Source organism: Chiloscyllium punctatum, chromosome 19, assembly GCF_047496795.1.
Source record: "Chiloscyllium punctatum isolate Juve2018m chromosome 19, sChiPun1.3, whole genome shotgun sequence".
In the NCBI taxonomy this organism is placed as follows: Eukaryota; Metazoa; Chordata; class Chondrichthyes; order Orectolobiformes; family Hemiscylliidae; genus Chiloscyllium; species Chiloscyllium punctatum.
Genome location: NC_092757.1, coordinates 64,007,401 through 64,025,978, shown reverse-complemented (window position 1 = coordinate 64,025,978; position 18,578 = coordinate 64,007,401). Strand labels below are relative to the sequence as shown.

The window sequence follows — 18,578 nt, the reverse complement described above, 5'->3', positions numbered from 1 at the left end:
ATTATGAGGCACATTGATATGGTGAATTACAAAGATCTTTTCCCTAGCATGGGTGGGTTTAAAACTAGATAGCATATTTTTAAAGGTGATAGCAGACAGATTTAGTCATAGAGTCATATAGATGTACAGCACGGAAACAGCCCCTTTGGTCCAAATCATCCATGCCGACCAGATATCCTAACCTAATCTAGTTCCATTTGCCAGCACTTGATTCATATCCCTCTAAACGCTCCCTATTCATGTAACTATCCAGATGCCTTTTAAATGCTGTAATTGTACCAGCCTCCACCATTTCCTCTGGCAACTCATTCCATGCATGCACTACTGTCTGTGTGAAAACGTTGTCCCTTAGGTCCCTCTTATATCTTTCCCCTCTCACCCTGAACCTGTATCCTCTCATCTGGACTCCCCCACCCCAGGGAAAATACCTTGTCTATTTCTCCTATCCATGATCCTCATGGTTTTATAAGGTCACCCTTCAGCCTCCGACACTCCAGGGAAAACAGCCCTAGCCTATTCAGCCTCTCCCGATAGCTCAAGTACTCCAACCCTGGCAAAAAAAGAGACCTGAGGGGCAACCTTTTCAGACACACAGGATGGTTTGTATGTGGAATGAACTGCCAAAGGAAGTGATAAATGCAGGTACAGTTATAATGTACAGATATGTTTGGACAGATATATGAATAGGAAAGGTTTAGAGAGGGATGGGACAAGTACAGACAAGTGGGCCGAGCTTAGTTTGTGAAATTTGGTCAGCATGGATGAATTGGACTGAAGGATCTCTTTCCATGCTATAGGTACAGGAAACCACCTATAGAAGGTTGAGGATTTGATTTATTTTCAGATTGTGGAAAGCAGGAGAAGTTATTCCCAGGATCCCCAAATCTGTGTGCTTGCCACCTTGATACCCGGAATATAGCAGAAAGTTGTCTCCAATGATTCTGCCTGAAGAAGCAATATTTTCCTTTTCCAATCCACTTGAGTATTTATAGGCTCGGTAGTTTTGGATGCATTTCTCCCTCACTAGTGGTCACAAATTTTCCCAGTCCCAGTGTGGTGAGATTAGGGATGAAGCATCTGGGGAAGTAGCAGGAAGACAGGCTGACAGCAAATCAACTGCCCAATACAAGGTGGCCAACTTACAGTTTGCATATTTGAGGCCCTGGGTTAGTGGTCAGTCTGAGTGCTGGTTGCTTTTTCGCCAACTGGTGGATTGGTCTCCCTCATTCAGTGGCAATCCAGTGACAGTTGGAGCTCCAATACTCTAAAGTGGCCACCAGCAACAAAGGCTGTAACTGTGGCCCAGACACTGCTGCTGGATGGGGGAAAATTCTTCTCTGTTTCACGTGTTGAGCCTGCTTGGTCCCTCATAAATATGTAATTGTTATTATGTCTGCAAGACTGCCTCCATTTTGATGTCTGGATCTTGTGATTTGTATATATGAGGAATGACAACCGCAACAACTCTTTGGGTTCATATATTATCTCCAATATAGAAACATCCCTCGAGACTTTTCACAGAGGTATAATCAGAATTAATGGATGCTAAGCACGTGGTCAAACACTTGGTCAAAGAGGTGATTATTAGAGAAGTTTGTAAAGGACAATAGTTTCTGACAGGGAACCGAAGTGGCTAAGGGCTTTGATCTTTCAATCTGACCCTGAGAATAGTTGTGTTTAATCCAAGACTAGTCATTAGTCAAGCAGACTAACAGTGCAGACATCAGAAAAATCATCAAATGCAATAGGGAGTTGGAACTCAATGTCCACAGGTTTACAAGTGGAAGCTGACCTCATATCTATTTTTGATAATGCCAAGGACCAGCATGTCTATAATGAAGAGATGGGGCATAGGGTATTGCCTGTGGGCGACTGGGGACTTAAAAATGCACAGAGCAGAAGTTCTGGAAATGGACTGCACAAGTAAGAGTGGAATTGAGTTGAGGCAGTCTTGCTAAATTGAACAACAGCAGAGTGGCTTTTGAGAAGGATTGTCACAGATTGAAGAAAGTACACGCTTTGGCTACATTCACAAAGGACGTCTTTTGCAACTTTGGGTGAGGGCCATTTCAGTGCTATGGCAGAGTAGGTTGGAAAGATTTTAATTTGGAGTTGCATGAATTGTGGGCAGTAATTTGGGGGATAATAAGTGGGTTCAAAAACTTTGGAGTAGAAAGGGAGTATGAGAAGGAGCAGTGGCACAGAGACAGTGGTAAAGGTAGTTTTTTTTAAAATTCCATGACAGATAGTACCTTTGAAAAGGAGGGGGTGTCAGGAACTAGAATAAAGAGCATTTGGGTGCTGGATGATTGAGTTCAAGGAAAAGGAGAGTCTTGTCAACAAGGTGAGTTCAGACTTGGCAGAAAAGAAACTAGATGATAAAGTGAACCAAGATGTGAGTTCGGAGCTAATATAGCAGGGAGCCTGGATGAGCGATTTGGCTTTGTGGTCAAGGGGAAGAGGGTTGCCAACTGAGAAGATGGCATTTAAGTTGGTGTGTAAAAGAGTGTGAGCCACCCATACGCATGTTCTTGGGGGTGAAGGTTTAGAGTCACGGGGGATGGGATTTCAGTGAGATAATAGTGAGAAGAGAAACTGTGCAGTATTTTTGGCTTCCATAATGACCCTGGAGTAGTAAATGGTGTTGATAGAGGACAATGTATGTTAGCACTTGATCTGATCCAGCCAAATGTGATAGTGGTAGAACCGACACAAGTTGTACAGACCACTGCTCAAGTCTGCACCCAAGTCAATAATTATTAATCATAGAATAAGCCCAGACCTGAAGCTGAAACCAGAAGAAGGTTTAAACTGTGTCTTGGAGGGCACAGGAAACAAAGGCTGCAGATCTTTTGATTCTTCGAATTGTTAACTGCAATTGTATAAGTGGATTCTGTCAATACCTTGTCAAGGGATATGTTAAAATATCGTTCCTGCTGAAGCTGTGGTGAAAGTTGACCTTTTCTATTACCTCATAGTGTTGTTTGTGTAAAATGATTCTTTTTTTGTCGAGCACTGGTTGGTGATATCCAGGTCTAGCTTTGTCCTGATCTGCTTACCTCACAATTTCATCCAGGACTGCAACACCCGATCATTTATGTTTAATAGCATCGTTTTTTAATTTTAGATCTAAGTTACGTTTTGGGAATTTTTAGCTTGATAATTACCAGAAATGGAATCTGAGGTGCAGTAGTATGCACATCTGCATTTTCAATTATTTCATTATCCTACAATTTGTTCAACCTTATTTTTTTCCATAGATGAAATAGTACCTTGTGCTGATACCAAACAGTTTGAATTGCATGTCTTTCAACATATCTAAGCTGACAAATACCAGAGAGAATTCACTGTAAGTGGTAGGCTGTGTTATTAATAAATTGCTGCTGCGTACTTTTAAAGATAGACCTCTGAGTTGTATTACACTAGTGAAGACAGCTGGACTGTTCTCTCGTAGCTCGTTTTATTTTTCATGCATGGGATGTAGGTTTAGGCTGGCATTTTTTGCCCATCCTTTATTGCCTGTAAACTAAGTGGATTGCGAGGCCATTTTGCTGTCATTGTAGTATTGTAGCATTGTAGGCAAAACAATACATGGTTGTTAGATTTCCTTTCCCAAACAACATTAGGGAACCAGATGGATATTTATGACAAATGAAAATGCTACCATTAGACTAGTTTCTCATTCAAAATATTTTTTCACTTCGAATTTTATACTTTGCCTCATTGTAGGATACAAATCCATGTCCTGAGAACATTATCTTGGGTATCTGAATCAATACTTGAGAGAGTAGTGCAGGAAAAGCACAGCAGATCAAGCAGCATCCGAGGATCAGGATAATCGATGTTTCAGGCATTCCTGATGAAGGGCTTATGCCTGAAATGTTGATTCTCCTGCTCTTCAGATGCTGCCTGACCTGCTGTGCTTTTCCAGCACCACACTCTCGACTCTGATCTCCTGCATCTGCAGTCCTTGCTTTCTCCTACCCCACTATTATCACCACCTCTGCAAATACAATATGACATAAGCTGAGACTATTTGTTTGCTTGATTCATTGTGAGTGAGAAACTTACCAGTAGAGCATGTGTCTTTCTACCAATCAGAAATAATTGCATTTTATTTTACACGTGTAAGATGTGAGTGGAGCTGGCCAATCCAGTATTTACTACCCAATCTTGATTGCATTCACAAAGGTGAGTGATGTAGATGCTATTTGGGACAGAATTCCAAACTTTTGACCCAGTGATGGTGATGGAGCAGAATTCAGTTCCAAGTCAAGGTGCTGTGTGAGGAAAATTTGCAGTTGTTAGGTTCCTGTGTGTTTGCTACACTTGTTGTTCTTGTTATTGAGACCACAGGTTTAGGAGTTGCTTTTGAAAGAGCCTTGCCAAGTTGCTATGAAACACCTGGTGAATGGTACACAGTGATGTTACTATTTGCTGGTAGTGGATAGAATAAATGTTTAAGGTGGTGGATGACATGTTAATTTGATCTGAATGATGTTGAGCTTCTTGACTATTGCTGAACAAAGACACATTTCTCTGGAAACGTTTTGTCTTGCACACAACAGGACAGTTGACAAGAGGTGTCAAAGTGCAAGAAAGCAACATTTATACTATATGAGAGCAGATTGCTGATTGGTTGGCCAGCAGACTCTGATTGGTGGAATATTTGTCACAGAGAATGCACCAGTTAATAATGAATGAGAGTTAACCACCAAGCTTTGTTTAAATTTTAAACCAGGCAGGTGATTGGTCAATCCATTGTCCTGATCAATGAGCCAGCGAATAGCTGTAATCTATGTTGTGTAGTTGAAATAGGCACAGTATGTGAACATATAAATAAACACATTATTGACCATGCCCAACCAGCCCATGTTTGAAAAACCCAGTAAAGCTTCCAACATTGTTTGTGATTTTGCAATTGGACAACATTTGCTAAATTCGTGTGTGTGTGTGTGTGTGTGTGTTTGTGTCTATGTAGAATTACACTGACAAACAATTTAGGTTTGTCACTTGGGCTTGAGGTTTCATACACTTGCATGTACTGGAAGTCATGTACGTTAATGCACAAGTTGCTGGTCCTTGCAGACAAATGGACGTAAGATCAGAAAAATGTGGAATTTCCCATTATGACAAGAAAAATAGAAAAGAAGCATATTATCGAAACAGTGAGAGATTGCAGAGCTCTGAATGTGGAGGGATCACATAGAGGTTTCCTGGTGCATGAATCGCAAGATGATACAGGTGCAACAAGTAATAAAAAATGCAAATCGAATATTATAACTTATTGCAATGAGAACTGAATTTGGAAGTGAGGAGGTCATGTTTCAGTTTAACAAGGCTTTGGTGAAACCATTTCCCTGGCTATTGTATGTAGTTTTGGTATCCTTATTGAAGAAGAGGTGTAAATCTGTTGGATGATTTCAGGGAAAGATTGTTCAATGAGTTCATGGAATGAGTGGGTTGTCAAATAAGAAGAGGTTGGAAAGGCTATACTTCTATCGACAAGAGTTTAGAAGTGTAAAGGTGACTGGATTGAAATAAACAACATCCTGAGGGGTCTTGACAGGGTAAGTGTGGAAGAGATGTTTATTCTTGATGGAGCATGTAGAACCGTTTAAAAATAGGCCCAGTTAAGACAGAGATAAGAAGAAATTGTTTCTTGTAGAGGGTCATGGGTCTTTGCAACTCTCTTTCACAAAAGGTGATGGAATTAGAGTCTGTGAGTGCTCTCGAGAAAGAGATGGATAGATTTTTGGGAAACAGTGATGTGAACATTTATCAGAAATCAACAAGAATGTCAAGGAATCAGATCAACTAAAATGGTACAGTAGCTAGAAACTGTTGGTCTTATCTTGCTCGAAGTTTATATGTTTATACATGATCTTTTGCTGCTCACCGATGTGTGTGAAAAAAGCATGGACTCTTACACTCTTGTGCCTTTTATACTCATCAATTGTTACAAATTTCTTAGTAGAATAATGATCGGTTAGGTACTTTTAAGCCATGTTAGAGCCTGGACCATTTCGAGGCAGCTTGTCACCGTATCGCGCAAAGCTTCTTCATGTATTGTGGATGTGGCATCATATTAACAGGACCCTAGTTTTGTTAAAGAGCAGAAATCTAAGGTTTGGCAGATCTGATGGTGCAGCATAGGATTAAGTAGATTCCTGGAGTCTGTCAGATGCGAAGTGAGAAGAAGGAAATGGACTTGACAAAGTTCTGATGTACTGATTTTGGGAATGGAACTTTTATCCATTACCAGCGCCAGTCTTCAATCTGTCTGGTATCCAAACCTTTGGCGTTTTGTGATTTGGTTCTTGGAACTATGTGTTTTAGTATATTTTAACCTAATGTGGACAGTGGGAATAGGGGTAAGACACTGTACAACCAGCCACTATATAGCACATCAAGTTTTACATTTTAACTGTGATGGCAAAATGTTTATGTAAGATTTTTCCATTCTCAAATGTTGATGTACTACATCCTGAAATAACTGTTTACATTGGAGGTTTTATTAGATAAGTTGTCACAAAAAGTGTTCCAGAAAGAAGTGCAAGTCATTTGAATGATGCATAAAATATGTCTGGACATTTTCACTCCCTTATATCTGATGCTGTTCACAATATGTATGCACAATTTTGAGTTTTATTGATGCCTTCTTTGTGAAGTTCTGAGATTTTCTTTACAAATAGTTTGCTGAGTCTCATCACTTCATAACCTTAACTGAATTATAATGATTGCACTGTAATATGAAACTTCCATCTGTTCTGTTTATTGTATAATGTGGCATTTGAGCAGGCTCTTCACAATGTTTATCTGTCTCCTGCAGAACAAGAACTTCTGCGGCAAGAGCTGAACACTCGATTTCTGGCCTCTCAAAGTGCTGACCGAGGGGCGTCGTTGGGGCCACCTCCGTACATGCGAGCGGAGTTTCACCAACATCAACACCAGCATACCCATCAGCACACTCATCAGCACACGTTTGCCCCGTTCCCGCACACCATTCCACCAACGGCCATTATGCCAACTCCTGCACCACCCATGGTGCGTACCCAAGGCAGAAATGTGAGGATAAGTAGAGCACAAGCAACCTTTTACCCCGTATATCACCAGTAGTCTGATCCGCATGACCAGCATATAACTGTGTATTGTTAGCTGATTCAAAACTGTTTGCGCCAACTATGTGGTATGCAATTATTGCTCAGTCTGGATAATTGAGCCTGAAATACAGTTTTCTTCGTGTTAGTTAGAGCAATTAATAATGAGTTTAATTCCCAGTTTTCCTCAACTATATTGACCGTTGTGAACTTAAGACTGAGGGGTAATTATTTGACTTTACATCTGGCAGGAGGCCTGAGGTGTTCCTGGTGCATGATGGGAAGTTGGACATTGCTAACAATTTTCTGAGTCTTGGTTTTAAATTATAGAAAAGAATCAAGCGTCCAGTTTTCAGTATGCACTTCAAACGGGATGGAACTGTTGTCTCATATTTCTGAGCTGTAAACCAGAAACCAATTATGCAGAAAAAGAAAACCTCTGAATGGTTGATAAGCAGTCCAAACCTATTTTGTCCAGTTTCAATAATATATCCTCAGTATTGTATTGGTAGCAACATTTCCATAGTAGCAGCTACTTGCTGCCATAAACTGTTACCACTGTTTGCACCTTAAGTTTCTCTGCAAGACAGCACAGGGTTTTCGATAAAATCTTAGAAAATCATAGAAGCTGGAGAAGGCCATTCTACTTGCTCTGCCGCCTGATCATGGCTGATTTTCAATCTCAATGCTAGATCTCTGCTCTCGCCCCATACATGATGTATTTAGCCTCTAGAAATCTATTGCTTTCTTAAACATATTCAGCAATCCAGCCTCGACAGGTTTCGGTAGTTGGTAATTCTATAGGTTCACGTGTGTGATGACGTTTTTCCTCAGTTCAGTGCGACATGACTTATCATGTAACCTGAGACCATGATCCCTTGTTCTGGATCTGTGGCCAGGGGAAACATCATTCCTGCATCCAGTCCATCTATTCCTATCAGAATTTAATCCATTTCAATTAGATCCCTTCTCATTCTTCTAATCTCCAGTGGACTCTGTCTTTTCTCATTTGACAAACCTGCCATTCCTAGAAATTAGTCTGATTAACTTTCACACCCTCTTCCTATGGCAAGTATGTCTTTTCTTAGGTAATGCGATCCAAACTACACACACTATTCCAGATGTGATCAGTGAGCTTTGTATGTGGGAAATCATGTCTCACGAACTTGATTGAGTTTTTTGAAAAAGTAACAAAGAGGATTGATGAGGGCAGAGTGGTGGACGTGATCTATATGGACTTCAGTAAGACTTTGACAAGGTTCCCATGGGACACTGGTTAGCAAGGTCAGATCTCATGGAATACAAGGAGAACTAGCTGGCTTGAAGGTAGAAGACAGAGGGTGGTGGTGGTGGTGTGTTGTTTTTCAGACTGGAGGCCTAGAGTGCCAGAAGGATTGGTGTTGGGTCCATTACTTCTCGTCATTTATGTAAACGATTTAGATGAGAGCATAAGAGGTATAGTTAGTAAGTTTGCAAATGACACCAACATTTGAGGTGTAGTGGACAGTGAAGAAGGTTACCTCAGATTATAACGGGATCTTGATCAGATGAGCCAATGGGGCTGTGGAGGGACAGATGGATTTTAATTTAGATAAGTGTGATGTGTTGCATTTTGGGAAAGCAAACCCTAGCAGGACTTATACACTTAATGGTAATGTCTTGGGGAGTATAGCAGTGATTATGAAGAACTCTGTAATTTTACTGTTCTTACCCACTGAACTGAAAAGGATTGAAGAGTTCAAGGCACCTCTGCAAGAGTTGGTGTAATTCTAAAATGAAGGACCCTGATTGTGCCTATCTTGGGTTATATTTTCACTTTTGGATTAGGTGTGTATTTGTTGGTGGAGCAGTGTCATTCATAGAAACTGCGATTTGGAACAATGTTTCAAAGTGAACATTAGATTGTGCCCGTTCTTTGACTGAATAAGGCCAGTTCTCAGCCAGGCTAGACATGAAGTGATGTAGTTGAGGTGGTGAGGAAAAGCACAAGAAGCTCCAGAGAGCTCACCTTGGACCACCTGGAGGAATGTGTGGCTAAAAATCATGAGTTTTCAGTTCTGAAAAACAGTCATGTCAGACTTGAAACATTAACTCTGTTTCTGTCTCCACAGATGCTGCGAGAACTGTTGAGTTCCTCCAGCATTCTCTGTGTTTGATTCAGATTTCCAGCATCTGCAGTGTTTTGCCTCTATTATAGTATTCAAGAATATATTTTAAGTGGAAAGCCAGAGGAGAGGGATAAAATGGAGCTGAGGTAATATAGAGCAACAGTAAGTTTCTGTGAACTATTTCTGTTTATTATTTTATGCAAAGCACCATGAACATAGCTGTGTCAAAGATTGAAGTTCAGTCCATAACAATGTCAGCTTGGTGGCTTCCATAAATGATGGTACTCTACCAATAAATACACAAATAATATCAGAATTGAAATATAATCCTAGTATAAGTCTGTAATAATAAAAGTCCTTTATTTTAAAATTACACTAATTCCTCCATTCTTCTGTAGGTGCCTTGAACTTTCCAGTTAGATGGGTAACATGATCAACACTTGTATATCTGAGTTAGAAAGTTATGCATTCAAGGCAAAAATGCAGGATTGAATATTTAATCTAGGCTACAGTAGGGAGGGAATTTTTTATTTCTAGGACATGCCGTCTTTCAAACAGTGAATTAACGTGAAGCTTCATCTACTTATTCAAGGATGATGGCAAGTTTTCCTATTGCCCTAGCCAACACCATCAAAAACAGATTAACTCGTCACTTCACTCAATGCTGGACCTTACTTTCTGCAAATTTATTGCCATGATGGCCTACAAAACAACATTGAGTGCACTTCAGTAATAATTAATTGGTCACAAAGCACTTGAGAAATTCTGGAGATGTGATAAGATGTCATATAAATGCAAATTTGTTCATTTCTATAACAAAAATGAGGCCTATGTAGCATTTCAATAATGCATATGGCTTGGAGTCTTCACAGTAAGTAGAATCACATCCATTTTTTAACCTTTTATTTAGTCTGTTTTTAATAGTCTCATGTTTATAGATGCTCATTCTCCGTGGATTTCCAAATACAAGAATAGTAAAAAGGGTGCCTCTTGCAGAGACTTGGTCCAAATAGTTTAAGTTCTCTTTTATACTTTATACTATGAAGGGAACGACAAATAGATCATTTGTATTCATTACTGTTTTGAAGACCACCTGTCCCTTTCCATTAGCCTAAAAGGGTGAATTGTTGTAAGGGCAAAAATTGAGAGTCTGAAATTTGACCTGTTTATTGTGAGGCTGCAGAAATCTAAACAGAATGAACCGAGTAAAATGTAAAGGTTATGTTGGTCACTGGTTATTTGGAGCACTGTAATTTTTCTTTAAACAACCTACACAGAGCTCATTGAGAAGGTCAGTAACATGTGGCCTGTTAATTCGGGACAGACGGAGAAAGAGGAATGCAGTTTCTTTGAGAAAACAGTTTCAGTTTTGAACTTGAAAACCTATACGTTTATGTGGAAGTTAAATTATTGATTGATTTGACATCTTTCTACCGCATTACCATGTTAACCCTTTGGATTGCAGGGTATTCCCCTCCTACTTCTCTGGCTTGGAAGGAGTCAGGCTATCTTCCTCATGATACTTTGAAGCTGGTCTTAGTGTTGTTACTGAGTTTTTATATTGTCATTTTATAATCTGCAAATGCCTGAGATTCTTTCTTAGCTAAATCCAACACCAATTCCATCACACATAGGAGTGACATTCTGTTAAAAGTAAACTGTGCAGAGGATGGTGGAGGATCATACTGCCCATAAGTTGGGTTTGCACCGCATGATATTTTACATAGCTATTTCTGTACCTCTGGCCTGCTATTGCTTAGGAGAGAGGGAGTTACAGAGCATTGTCCTTAAGTGAGAGAAAATAGTAACAGCATATAATCTTCAAGCAAAGTCTTTTGGAAGCCAAACCAGGAGTGGCGATGGTGAAGCACTTTGGTGAAAGGATTTTGCTTACTTAGTGAGATTTATATGAGAGAATCATGAAGGGAAGGAAAAAGAAAACTCCCATTACCACCAAATATAAATGCTATGCCCTTAGTTTCTTACTATTGCAAACAGAAGCCAGTGATTTTATGTCCAGTACAGTGAATAGATAGATAATTGAACATTGGCATGCACAGAAACAAGAAAATCCTAACCTAGATATCAATGACTCCCTTGAATGTATTTTTTTCTTTATAATATTAACAGGATGTTGATGTCAAATTTCGTGAAATACAACATTTGCACAGTACACACTTTGGATCTGGGTTAAAATAATTAAGTTGAGATGGCAAATTGAACACAAGTTTAATTTATTTTATCACATGGGCAGATTATAATATCTGACACTAGTAGCTCCAGTTCAGTATGACAGATCATTTTTAAACAGCACAACGTGAGTAGCCATGGCAACGAGAATGAAATCTGTATTAATAGACCATAACTTGTTTTACGTGCTTTGATTCCTTTGCAGTTTGACAAATACCCAACAAAAGTTGATCCCTTCTACCGACACAGTGTGAGTGAACTCACTATTACACCAAGCTTGCTCCAGTCATAAATAACCCTTGAAGCACTGTTATAATCGAAGTATTAGTGTAATGATTTGAACCCTTTAATTATTTCATGAACACCCCAAAATGTAAAAGAAAATCAGGCTATTAGCGGGCTTGTATCAACGCCCTGTGTGCATGTACTTGTTTTTAATACTTCAGGATAGCGTAAATGTGTCAAAGGTCGATTGAAAGTTGGCATAAATGGACTGTTTTCATCTAAGCTGCAGCATGAATTCATGCCAAGAACAAGCACAGCCAGGTTAGCAAAACATTACTTTCTGCTGAGGCAAAATACTTGTTATACTATTCAACCCCTAATGTATTTTTGGCCTTTTTAGCATTTCTTGCAATTAGAGTTGCTTGAGAAGATGTTAATGGAAAACCTTACAACAGAACATTCAGTTTCAGTGTGCTTAATGAATCCTGTCTGGAGATTACTGCTTAACCCTATGTTGCGTAGATTATGCTGTGTTTTCTCCTGTTCTCAGGCCTAATATCATATGGCATAGCCTATCTGAGACTTCTGAATCCAGACTTGTTGCCAGGTATCTTACAGCACTGTAAGGGGGAGTGAGAGACAGCTGCTGTTGTGGCAGGGCTTCAGAGGTGGGATGGCGTGATTGGAGAGAGAGGGGAATGTTCTCTGATCGCATTTTGCTTTGTCTCCTCCTCTTTTATAGAAAGGCATCTTTCAGAAGCATGGCAGAACTGAGACTCAGAACTCAATTTGTCTGCAGTATGTGACATGCCACAGCATCCCTTTCAGTCATGTTATGAAACCATTACTATTTAGCATGGTTTTCCTATTTTATTTAATCAATAAAACCATTCAATAGTTGCTTACCAAAGTTTTCAGGGTTGCAACTCTGCAGAAACTAATGATTATTTTGCCCTCTGATTCAAGTGTTGGCATTACATGATAAGCCAGTACATTGAGTAAAGCCAGCTCTGCTGTCTGTCTTTTATTTCCTCTGTCATTGAAGCTTCCTCTTCTGTCTTTCTTGAGTTTCAAATGAGTCAGACAAATCAAGCTTGCCAGAAGTCATATACGCATTAGAGGGAGACTTCAGACTAAGATCAGATTATTTTCTTTCTATTCTATGTTTAACCCTTTGTTTACCAACTAATTAAGGAATTCTGTTCCCCTCAGATCAACTAGTTGAAGATTGCAGAATTTTTACAGGAAAATAAATGCTAACTTTGCTGTTAAGTTTCACAGATTTTTTTCCCATTACTAATATAAACACCAGTAAGTTTTCAATAGCATGCTTGGAAAGTTTTTTTGTGAACTCTCAGTTGTGCGGATTAGGAATAGCCCAGGTTTGATCCTCACAATCTGTGCTGAGTGAGTTAATCTCAGCAGAGTGACTACACAGAAGTTTGTTTCAGTCTTGGTGCATAAGGAAGAGTTCGATTCAGATACATTCAGCCAGAAACTCTTAATTTTGATCGTAGGTAATCACAGTATCAGGCATGGCTGCAGTGTCAAAGGGTAGGGCTGCTTCAAAAAGGCCATCTTTCTTTGAAGCACTTCCTGCACAACTATATTGCTGTAACCTCATTGAGTGCAGTCTGTTTCCCTGGTTTAGCTTTCCCCGTTTGGTTATCCTGCTTTGTTAAGCCAGCCAAATATGTGCACGCTTGCTTTTTGTACTATGCAAGGGATCCGACTTCTTTTAGACCTACAGTTACTTACAATATCCAAATGGCAATGCTTCAGCACTCCTTCAACTACCGGAGCATTTCATCCGTCAGATACTCTAACTGACCTTAATTAATAGGGACTAAATATAGATTCAAAATGGAACAAGTTTGGGTAAAAACTATCAAAAAATACCTTTTTAATAAAACGCTGGATACGGACTAGAATGGAAAAAATATATCATTTGCCCAAACTGCTTTCAAATTAATTTTTTGAAGATCTGTAATTGACCAAAAATTGAATGGGTGAGAAAATCAAAATTAAAAGAAAAAGCTATTGGGAGTCACCTGATGGTTGAATAAAAAGTTGTCACATTTGAATTCTACAGTTTTTTTTAGGAATTTAGTGATTGGCCGGCACATTTGGCCGTCAATATCTGTGTATATGAATCTCAGTTAATGTATACTTAATTTGGAGTATAGCAAACTTTTTAGGGACAGCACGGTGGCCCAGTGATTATCACTGCTGCCTCACAACGTCAGGAATCCAGGTTCAATTCCACCCGCAGGTGTGGAGATTGCACATTCTCCCTGTGTCTGCATTGGTTTCCTCCGGGTGTTCCGGCTTCCTCCCACAGTCCAAAGATGTGCAGGTTAGGTGGATTCACCATGCTAAATTACCCACAGTGTTCAGTGATATATAGGTTAGGTGTGTTAGCCATGGGAAATGTAAGGTTACAGGAAAAGTGTAAGGAGATGGGTCTGGGTGAGATGCTCTTCAGAGGGTCAGTGTGGACTTGTTGGGCCGAATGGCCTTTTCCTTGTTGTAGGGAGGCTGTGATTTTTACTTGTATTCTTACAGTTTAAATGCTCAAGTTCCCTTATGGGTGAAAATACCAGCTGAGCAAGTAGATCCCAGATTCCATTCCCAGTTGCTGGTTGCATTGCTCCTTGTATCTCTGTGATTAGGCAATTGTGTACAGAACATGAAATTACAGTAAGGTTCTTACTGCTGATTGTTCTTCAATGATTCTATTGAAAATGTGTGCAGGGCTGCTGGATAAGGAAGGATTTGACTTTAGTGTACTCCATTCCACGGTTGAATGATTTGAAGTCACTTACTCAAGTTTATTTGTGAGGAATAGCCCATTGAATGAAGGGCTTGAAGGATCACTGACATTTGTGGAACTGTGCCTTGGCACATGGCAATGGCTTCAGGAGAAGCAGGGAATTCATTGTAGAGCACTAGTTACAAAACCTGTGATCCAACACAAAGGGCCATGTACCATCAAGTTGAACTGCTAAGTCTTGTTCATGTGGCTGGCCTATTTGAGACTTCAGAGGATGCTAGCCCTCTTTTCTGGAAGTCAACAAATTATGAACTGGGTGAAAAGGACCAGATGGCTTGGAGGTGTAATCCAAAATAGAGGTCTGGTACATCCTTCTCCATGCTCAAGTTAAAAGTCACATGATGCATTGAAAATTTATTTTTTCCAAAACCATACACATCTGTAAAACCCAACTGTAGAGTATGTTTCACTTAAATCATAGCAAATATAATAGTGCTAAAATAATTTCTCAAGTAAGTGTTTGATGTGTCACCTCCCCCACATTTTCATTTCTTCGGAATGCAGCAAGTAGTATACTCTTGTGATGATAAGTATTTTATTCATCAACCTGTTCAGACATTACACACCTCTGCAGACGATCTGGCTCAGAGGTAAGGATGCTACCGCAGTCCCAGGGGACTGTGATTATATGCTGACAGAATGGTTTCACCCCCCCCCCCCCCCCCCCCCCCCCCCAAACATGTGTAATCTCAGCAACATCATGACAGCACATCAGGATAATTAATCTATCAAGATACTTACTCTCCTGCCAAGGAGAAGAGACAGTGAATTCATATCTCAGCTAAACAGTGGAACAATGGTGTAATCAAACCAGATTGACTTTGGTTGGTCCATTTGCACCAGAGCCAATTCAAATTGAGAGCAGGCCTCTGGAGGAGATGATTTCCAACACAACTTCAGTGCACCACCTGTTGTTCATCACTGAGTGCATTGTGCATTTTAATTCACACCAGAGCCTTTCCTTAAGAAACCACATCCTTTCCAATGATTTAAACAGCCTGGATATCAAAGGCACATGAAAACTCCTTTGAACTAATCACAACAGTCAGAAATGTAAAAGCTATAATCTATAAAGTATAGTTTCAGGGACTGTATCCAATCAAACTTACATTTTTATTCTCATTCCTCCACCACTTTTGACACCCAGTAACATTTTTTTAAAGAGAAACAAAATTAAAATCTGATCACTAGAGAGTTATAAAATGATTTTCTTGAGTAAAACTGATGTCTCATAGCTTTCAATGGGAGGCCGAAGGAGCCTCTGGGAAGTAGTAGGTATCCTATATTAATACAATTGGTTTTGATGCTTTATTGAGCTTGGGTGCTGAAGTGTAGGACTTTAGAAACCCAACAATAAAGTTTAACTGAGGTAGTGCCCTTCATATCAATTTTGTTGCTTGTAGCAAGATTGTGTGTATTTCTTTTACTGGTTATGAATTGAGATACCTCAATGACCCCACAATTCAAAAAATAGGGACAAAAATGCACATGGAGAAATAAGAACAGATATTGCTCGAGGCAGACAGGAGGTCAGTGATCAGATGTAAAGAGGGAGCGTGATATTAATATTTTTGGTTTGTATACATCATAATTTTTTTAAAAGATGCAAATTGAGGTTGAAGAAACCAGACTTGGGTTTAAAATGTTTACATTTATCCAGGAAGATGGAAACTCTGAAGCAGTTAAGGACTTGCTAAGTTTAGAAGCTCTGGGAGTCAGTGGGTTAGGGTAAGAGAATAATATGGTGAGTTTCAGCTTGCATAATACATGACATGCAGGGATAATTATGGTCATAATTTGTTGACGAATGGAAGTAAGTAGCAGAGTCCAGTCTATTACTGATTTCGGAGAGAAAAGAAAATGGCTTATTGATTTGGCATCTATTGCACATGTACAGTGGTCTCTTTCATGCAGCATAGACCTGATTAAATCCCCACGTGTGTAAATAGGGTTGTTGCATGCCTGAGATCACACTTAACAGACAGTGCTTCAAGGGTTTTAGATCATCATTGTGAGCTGCTCTTGGACTGTGCTGTGATCTTTGGTATTCACACAGCTGAGCTGCTTACCCACTTCATTTTCAAATCTCTTGCATCCAAAGCTTTTCTTGGTCATTGGTGTGCTTCCATGCTATGCACACACTTTGATGCATTGCTTTTTCAGCTGTAGAGCTTAAAAGTAGTAACAAAATTAAGTACATTATCAGGAGCTGTGGCTGAATACGATGTGCAGGGAATATATGAGCCAGAGCTTTCAGACAGAGACCCATTCTCCACATCTGTAGGAGATGCAGAGTAAAATACAAGGGAGCATTTTACAAACCCCAGCACCCTTCGAACTTTGTGCAGATTCAACTGCTTTATTGTAATGCAACTGACACCCCTAGCCTTATGTATCTTACTCCTAAATAATCATTTGATAATTAAATTCATTGAATGGAGTTTACAAGAGGTGAAATGCCATTCTACCAGGAGGAGTGCACAGTTCCCAGTCTCCAGATGAGCAGAAATCACCGAGCAGGTATTTTCTGTGCAGGTCTATTTTCCATTGGAAAGTCACCAGAAATGTTTTTTTTTCCCTTTTTTTTACATAGAGCAATTTTCTTTCACAATATTTCAGTTCTTTTCAAGCACTTCAAATCAATATCTACTGAGACAGTCAAAATATCAAATCAAGTCATTGCAGAAGTTCAGGAATTGGCTGTAAACAAATCAATCCTTGAAATTACTTGAAGTATGTTTTATTAAAGTAGCAAGATTCATGCAAGTGTCAAATGTGACACTGAACTGCAAATACTGATCAGTGTTTAGTGACAGCAGATTAATATGAATTTAGGCAGTTTTTTTAGAAACATGTTAATGACCTTAACTCATCTCTAATTTTCTGCACGTAACTTTGCCAAAATGAGTTAGTTTTTTTAAAGGAATAAAAACAAACCGTAGCATTCACAAAATGCCATGGATGATATGTGAGATCATAGTATAGTGTTTTAATCAATTGGAGGCCTACATCTGCTTTCAGAAATAAGATCAAAAGGGAATACTGTATGTGGTCAGAACAAAGCTAATCACAGGGACAGCAGTATTGAGTTGGATTTACTGAATCCCATCTTCTTGAGATGACATCTGTTAAAAGTTAAGGAAATATCCAGTTTCAGTGTTACTGGTGGAGAATTATTTTCAGTGAGGCCAATTCAAAAGCATCTTATGCAATACAATATATTGTTCAATTAGATTCGTAGGGCATAACTTTAAATGCAATTCAAAATAGGTGATATATTCCATCTTTAAGTGGCTACATACTTCACCAAACTCTATGTAGGATAGAGCAAGAAGTTATCTCTGTCTATAACTAAGATCTTATTTAATTGTGTGCAGTAAAAATGGTTGACTTAATTCAGTTACTACTTCTAAGCTTAATCCTCCATACCAATAATCAGTAACAGCTATACATTTTCTTTGCTGCTATTGCTGCTTTCCATTGCGCTGGATCTATCTACAGAATTAATACCCTCCAGAAACCAGACCTTGTTCTTGAGGGTGCTTGAGCTTTGGAGTAATGAGTTAAAGCTATCGGTAATATTTGAATCGTGTGTCATGTAACTAGAGTTCAAAATTCTTTGTAGTCTTGTACTACAGCAATATTTGTTGGGCCTCAAACTTAATGTAACATTGAGGGCACAGATTATCTCAGCCAAATGTTTGCCTGCAGCCTCCAAAAAGTCAAAGTGCACCAAACACCATTAATAAGCCATGGGAACCTCACCAGTGGACAAAGGTCTATCGCTGAATACTTGTTCTGTTTCCCTGCTTAAGATTCATTGAACAAATATCAGACCTGATTGGTAGGTGGCTACATTGACTATGAAAGAAGCAAAATGGAAAACTGTCCCAAAGATCTAAGAGATTCAGGACATTTTTGAATAGTAAATTTGTAAGGAAGTGATCTGTTGTGAAAAGCAAGTGGCATATTAGTTCTGAGTAAATGCCTTGCATCTTAGCTGCAATTGTATTCCTTATGCATAAGAAATGTTTTACAAATGGCTCTATGTCAAAAAACATTGTGTGGAGACTTGTGTTTTCTCGAAGAGTAAGAAAGCAAATCTACAGAAAAAGCTGTCAT

General features: G+C 39.3%; 1 protein-coding gene across 10 annotated transcripts in view; it reads left to right on the top strand.

Moving 5' to 3' along the window:
• The window catches only part of auts2a (activator of transcription and developmental regulator AUTS2 a), a 1,176,696-nt gene that overhangs the window by 1,113,272 nt on the left and 44,846 nt on the right, over positions 1 to 18,578 (top strand). For 7 of the 10 annotated variants that reach the window (XM_072589564.1, XM_072589566.1, XM_072589565.1 and 4 more), the window contains 2 exons: positions 6,833 to 7,068; positions 11,604 to 11,648. In XM_072589564.1, the coding sequence (XP_072445665.1) occupies positions 6,833 to 7,068; positions 11,604 to 11,648 (281 nt within the window). The remainder of the gene's footprint in view (positions 1 to 6,832; positions 7,069 to 11,603; positions 11,649 to 18,578) is intronic. The other 3 variants (XM_072589569.1, XM_072589571.1, XM_072589570.1) reach the window with 3 other exon arrangements.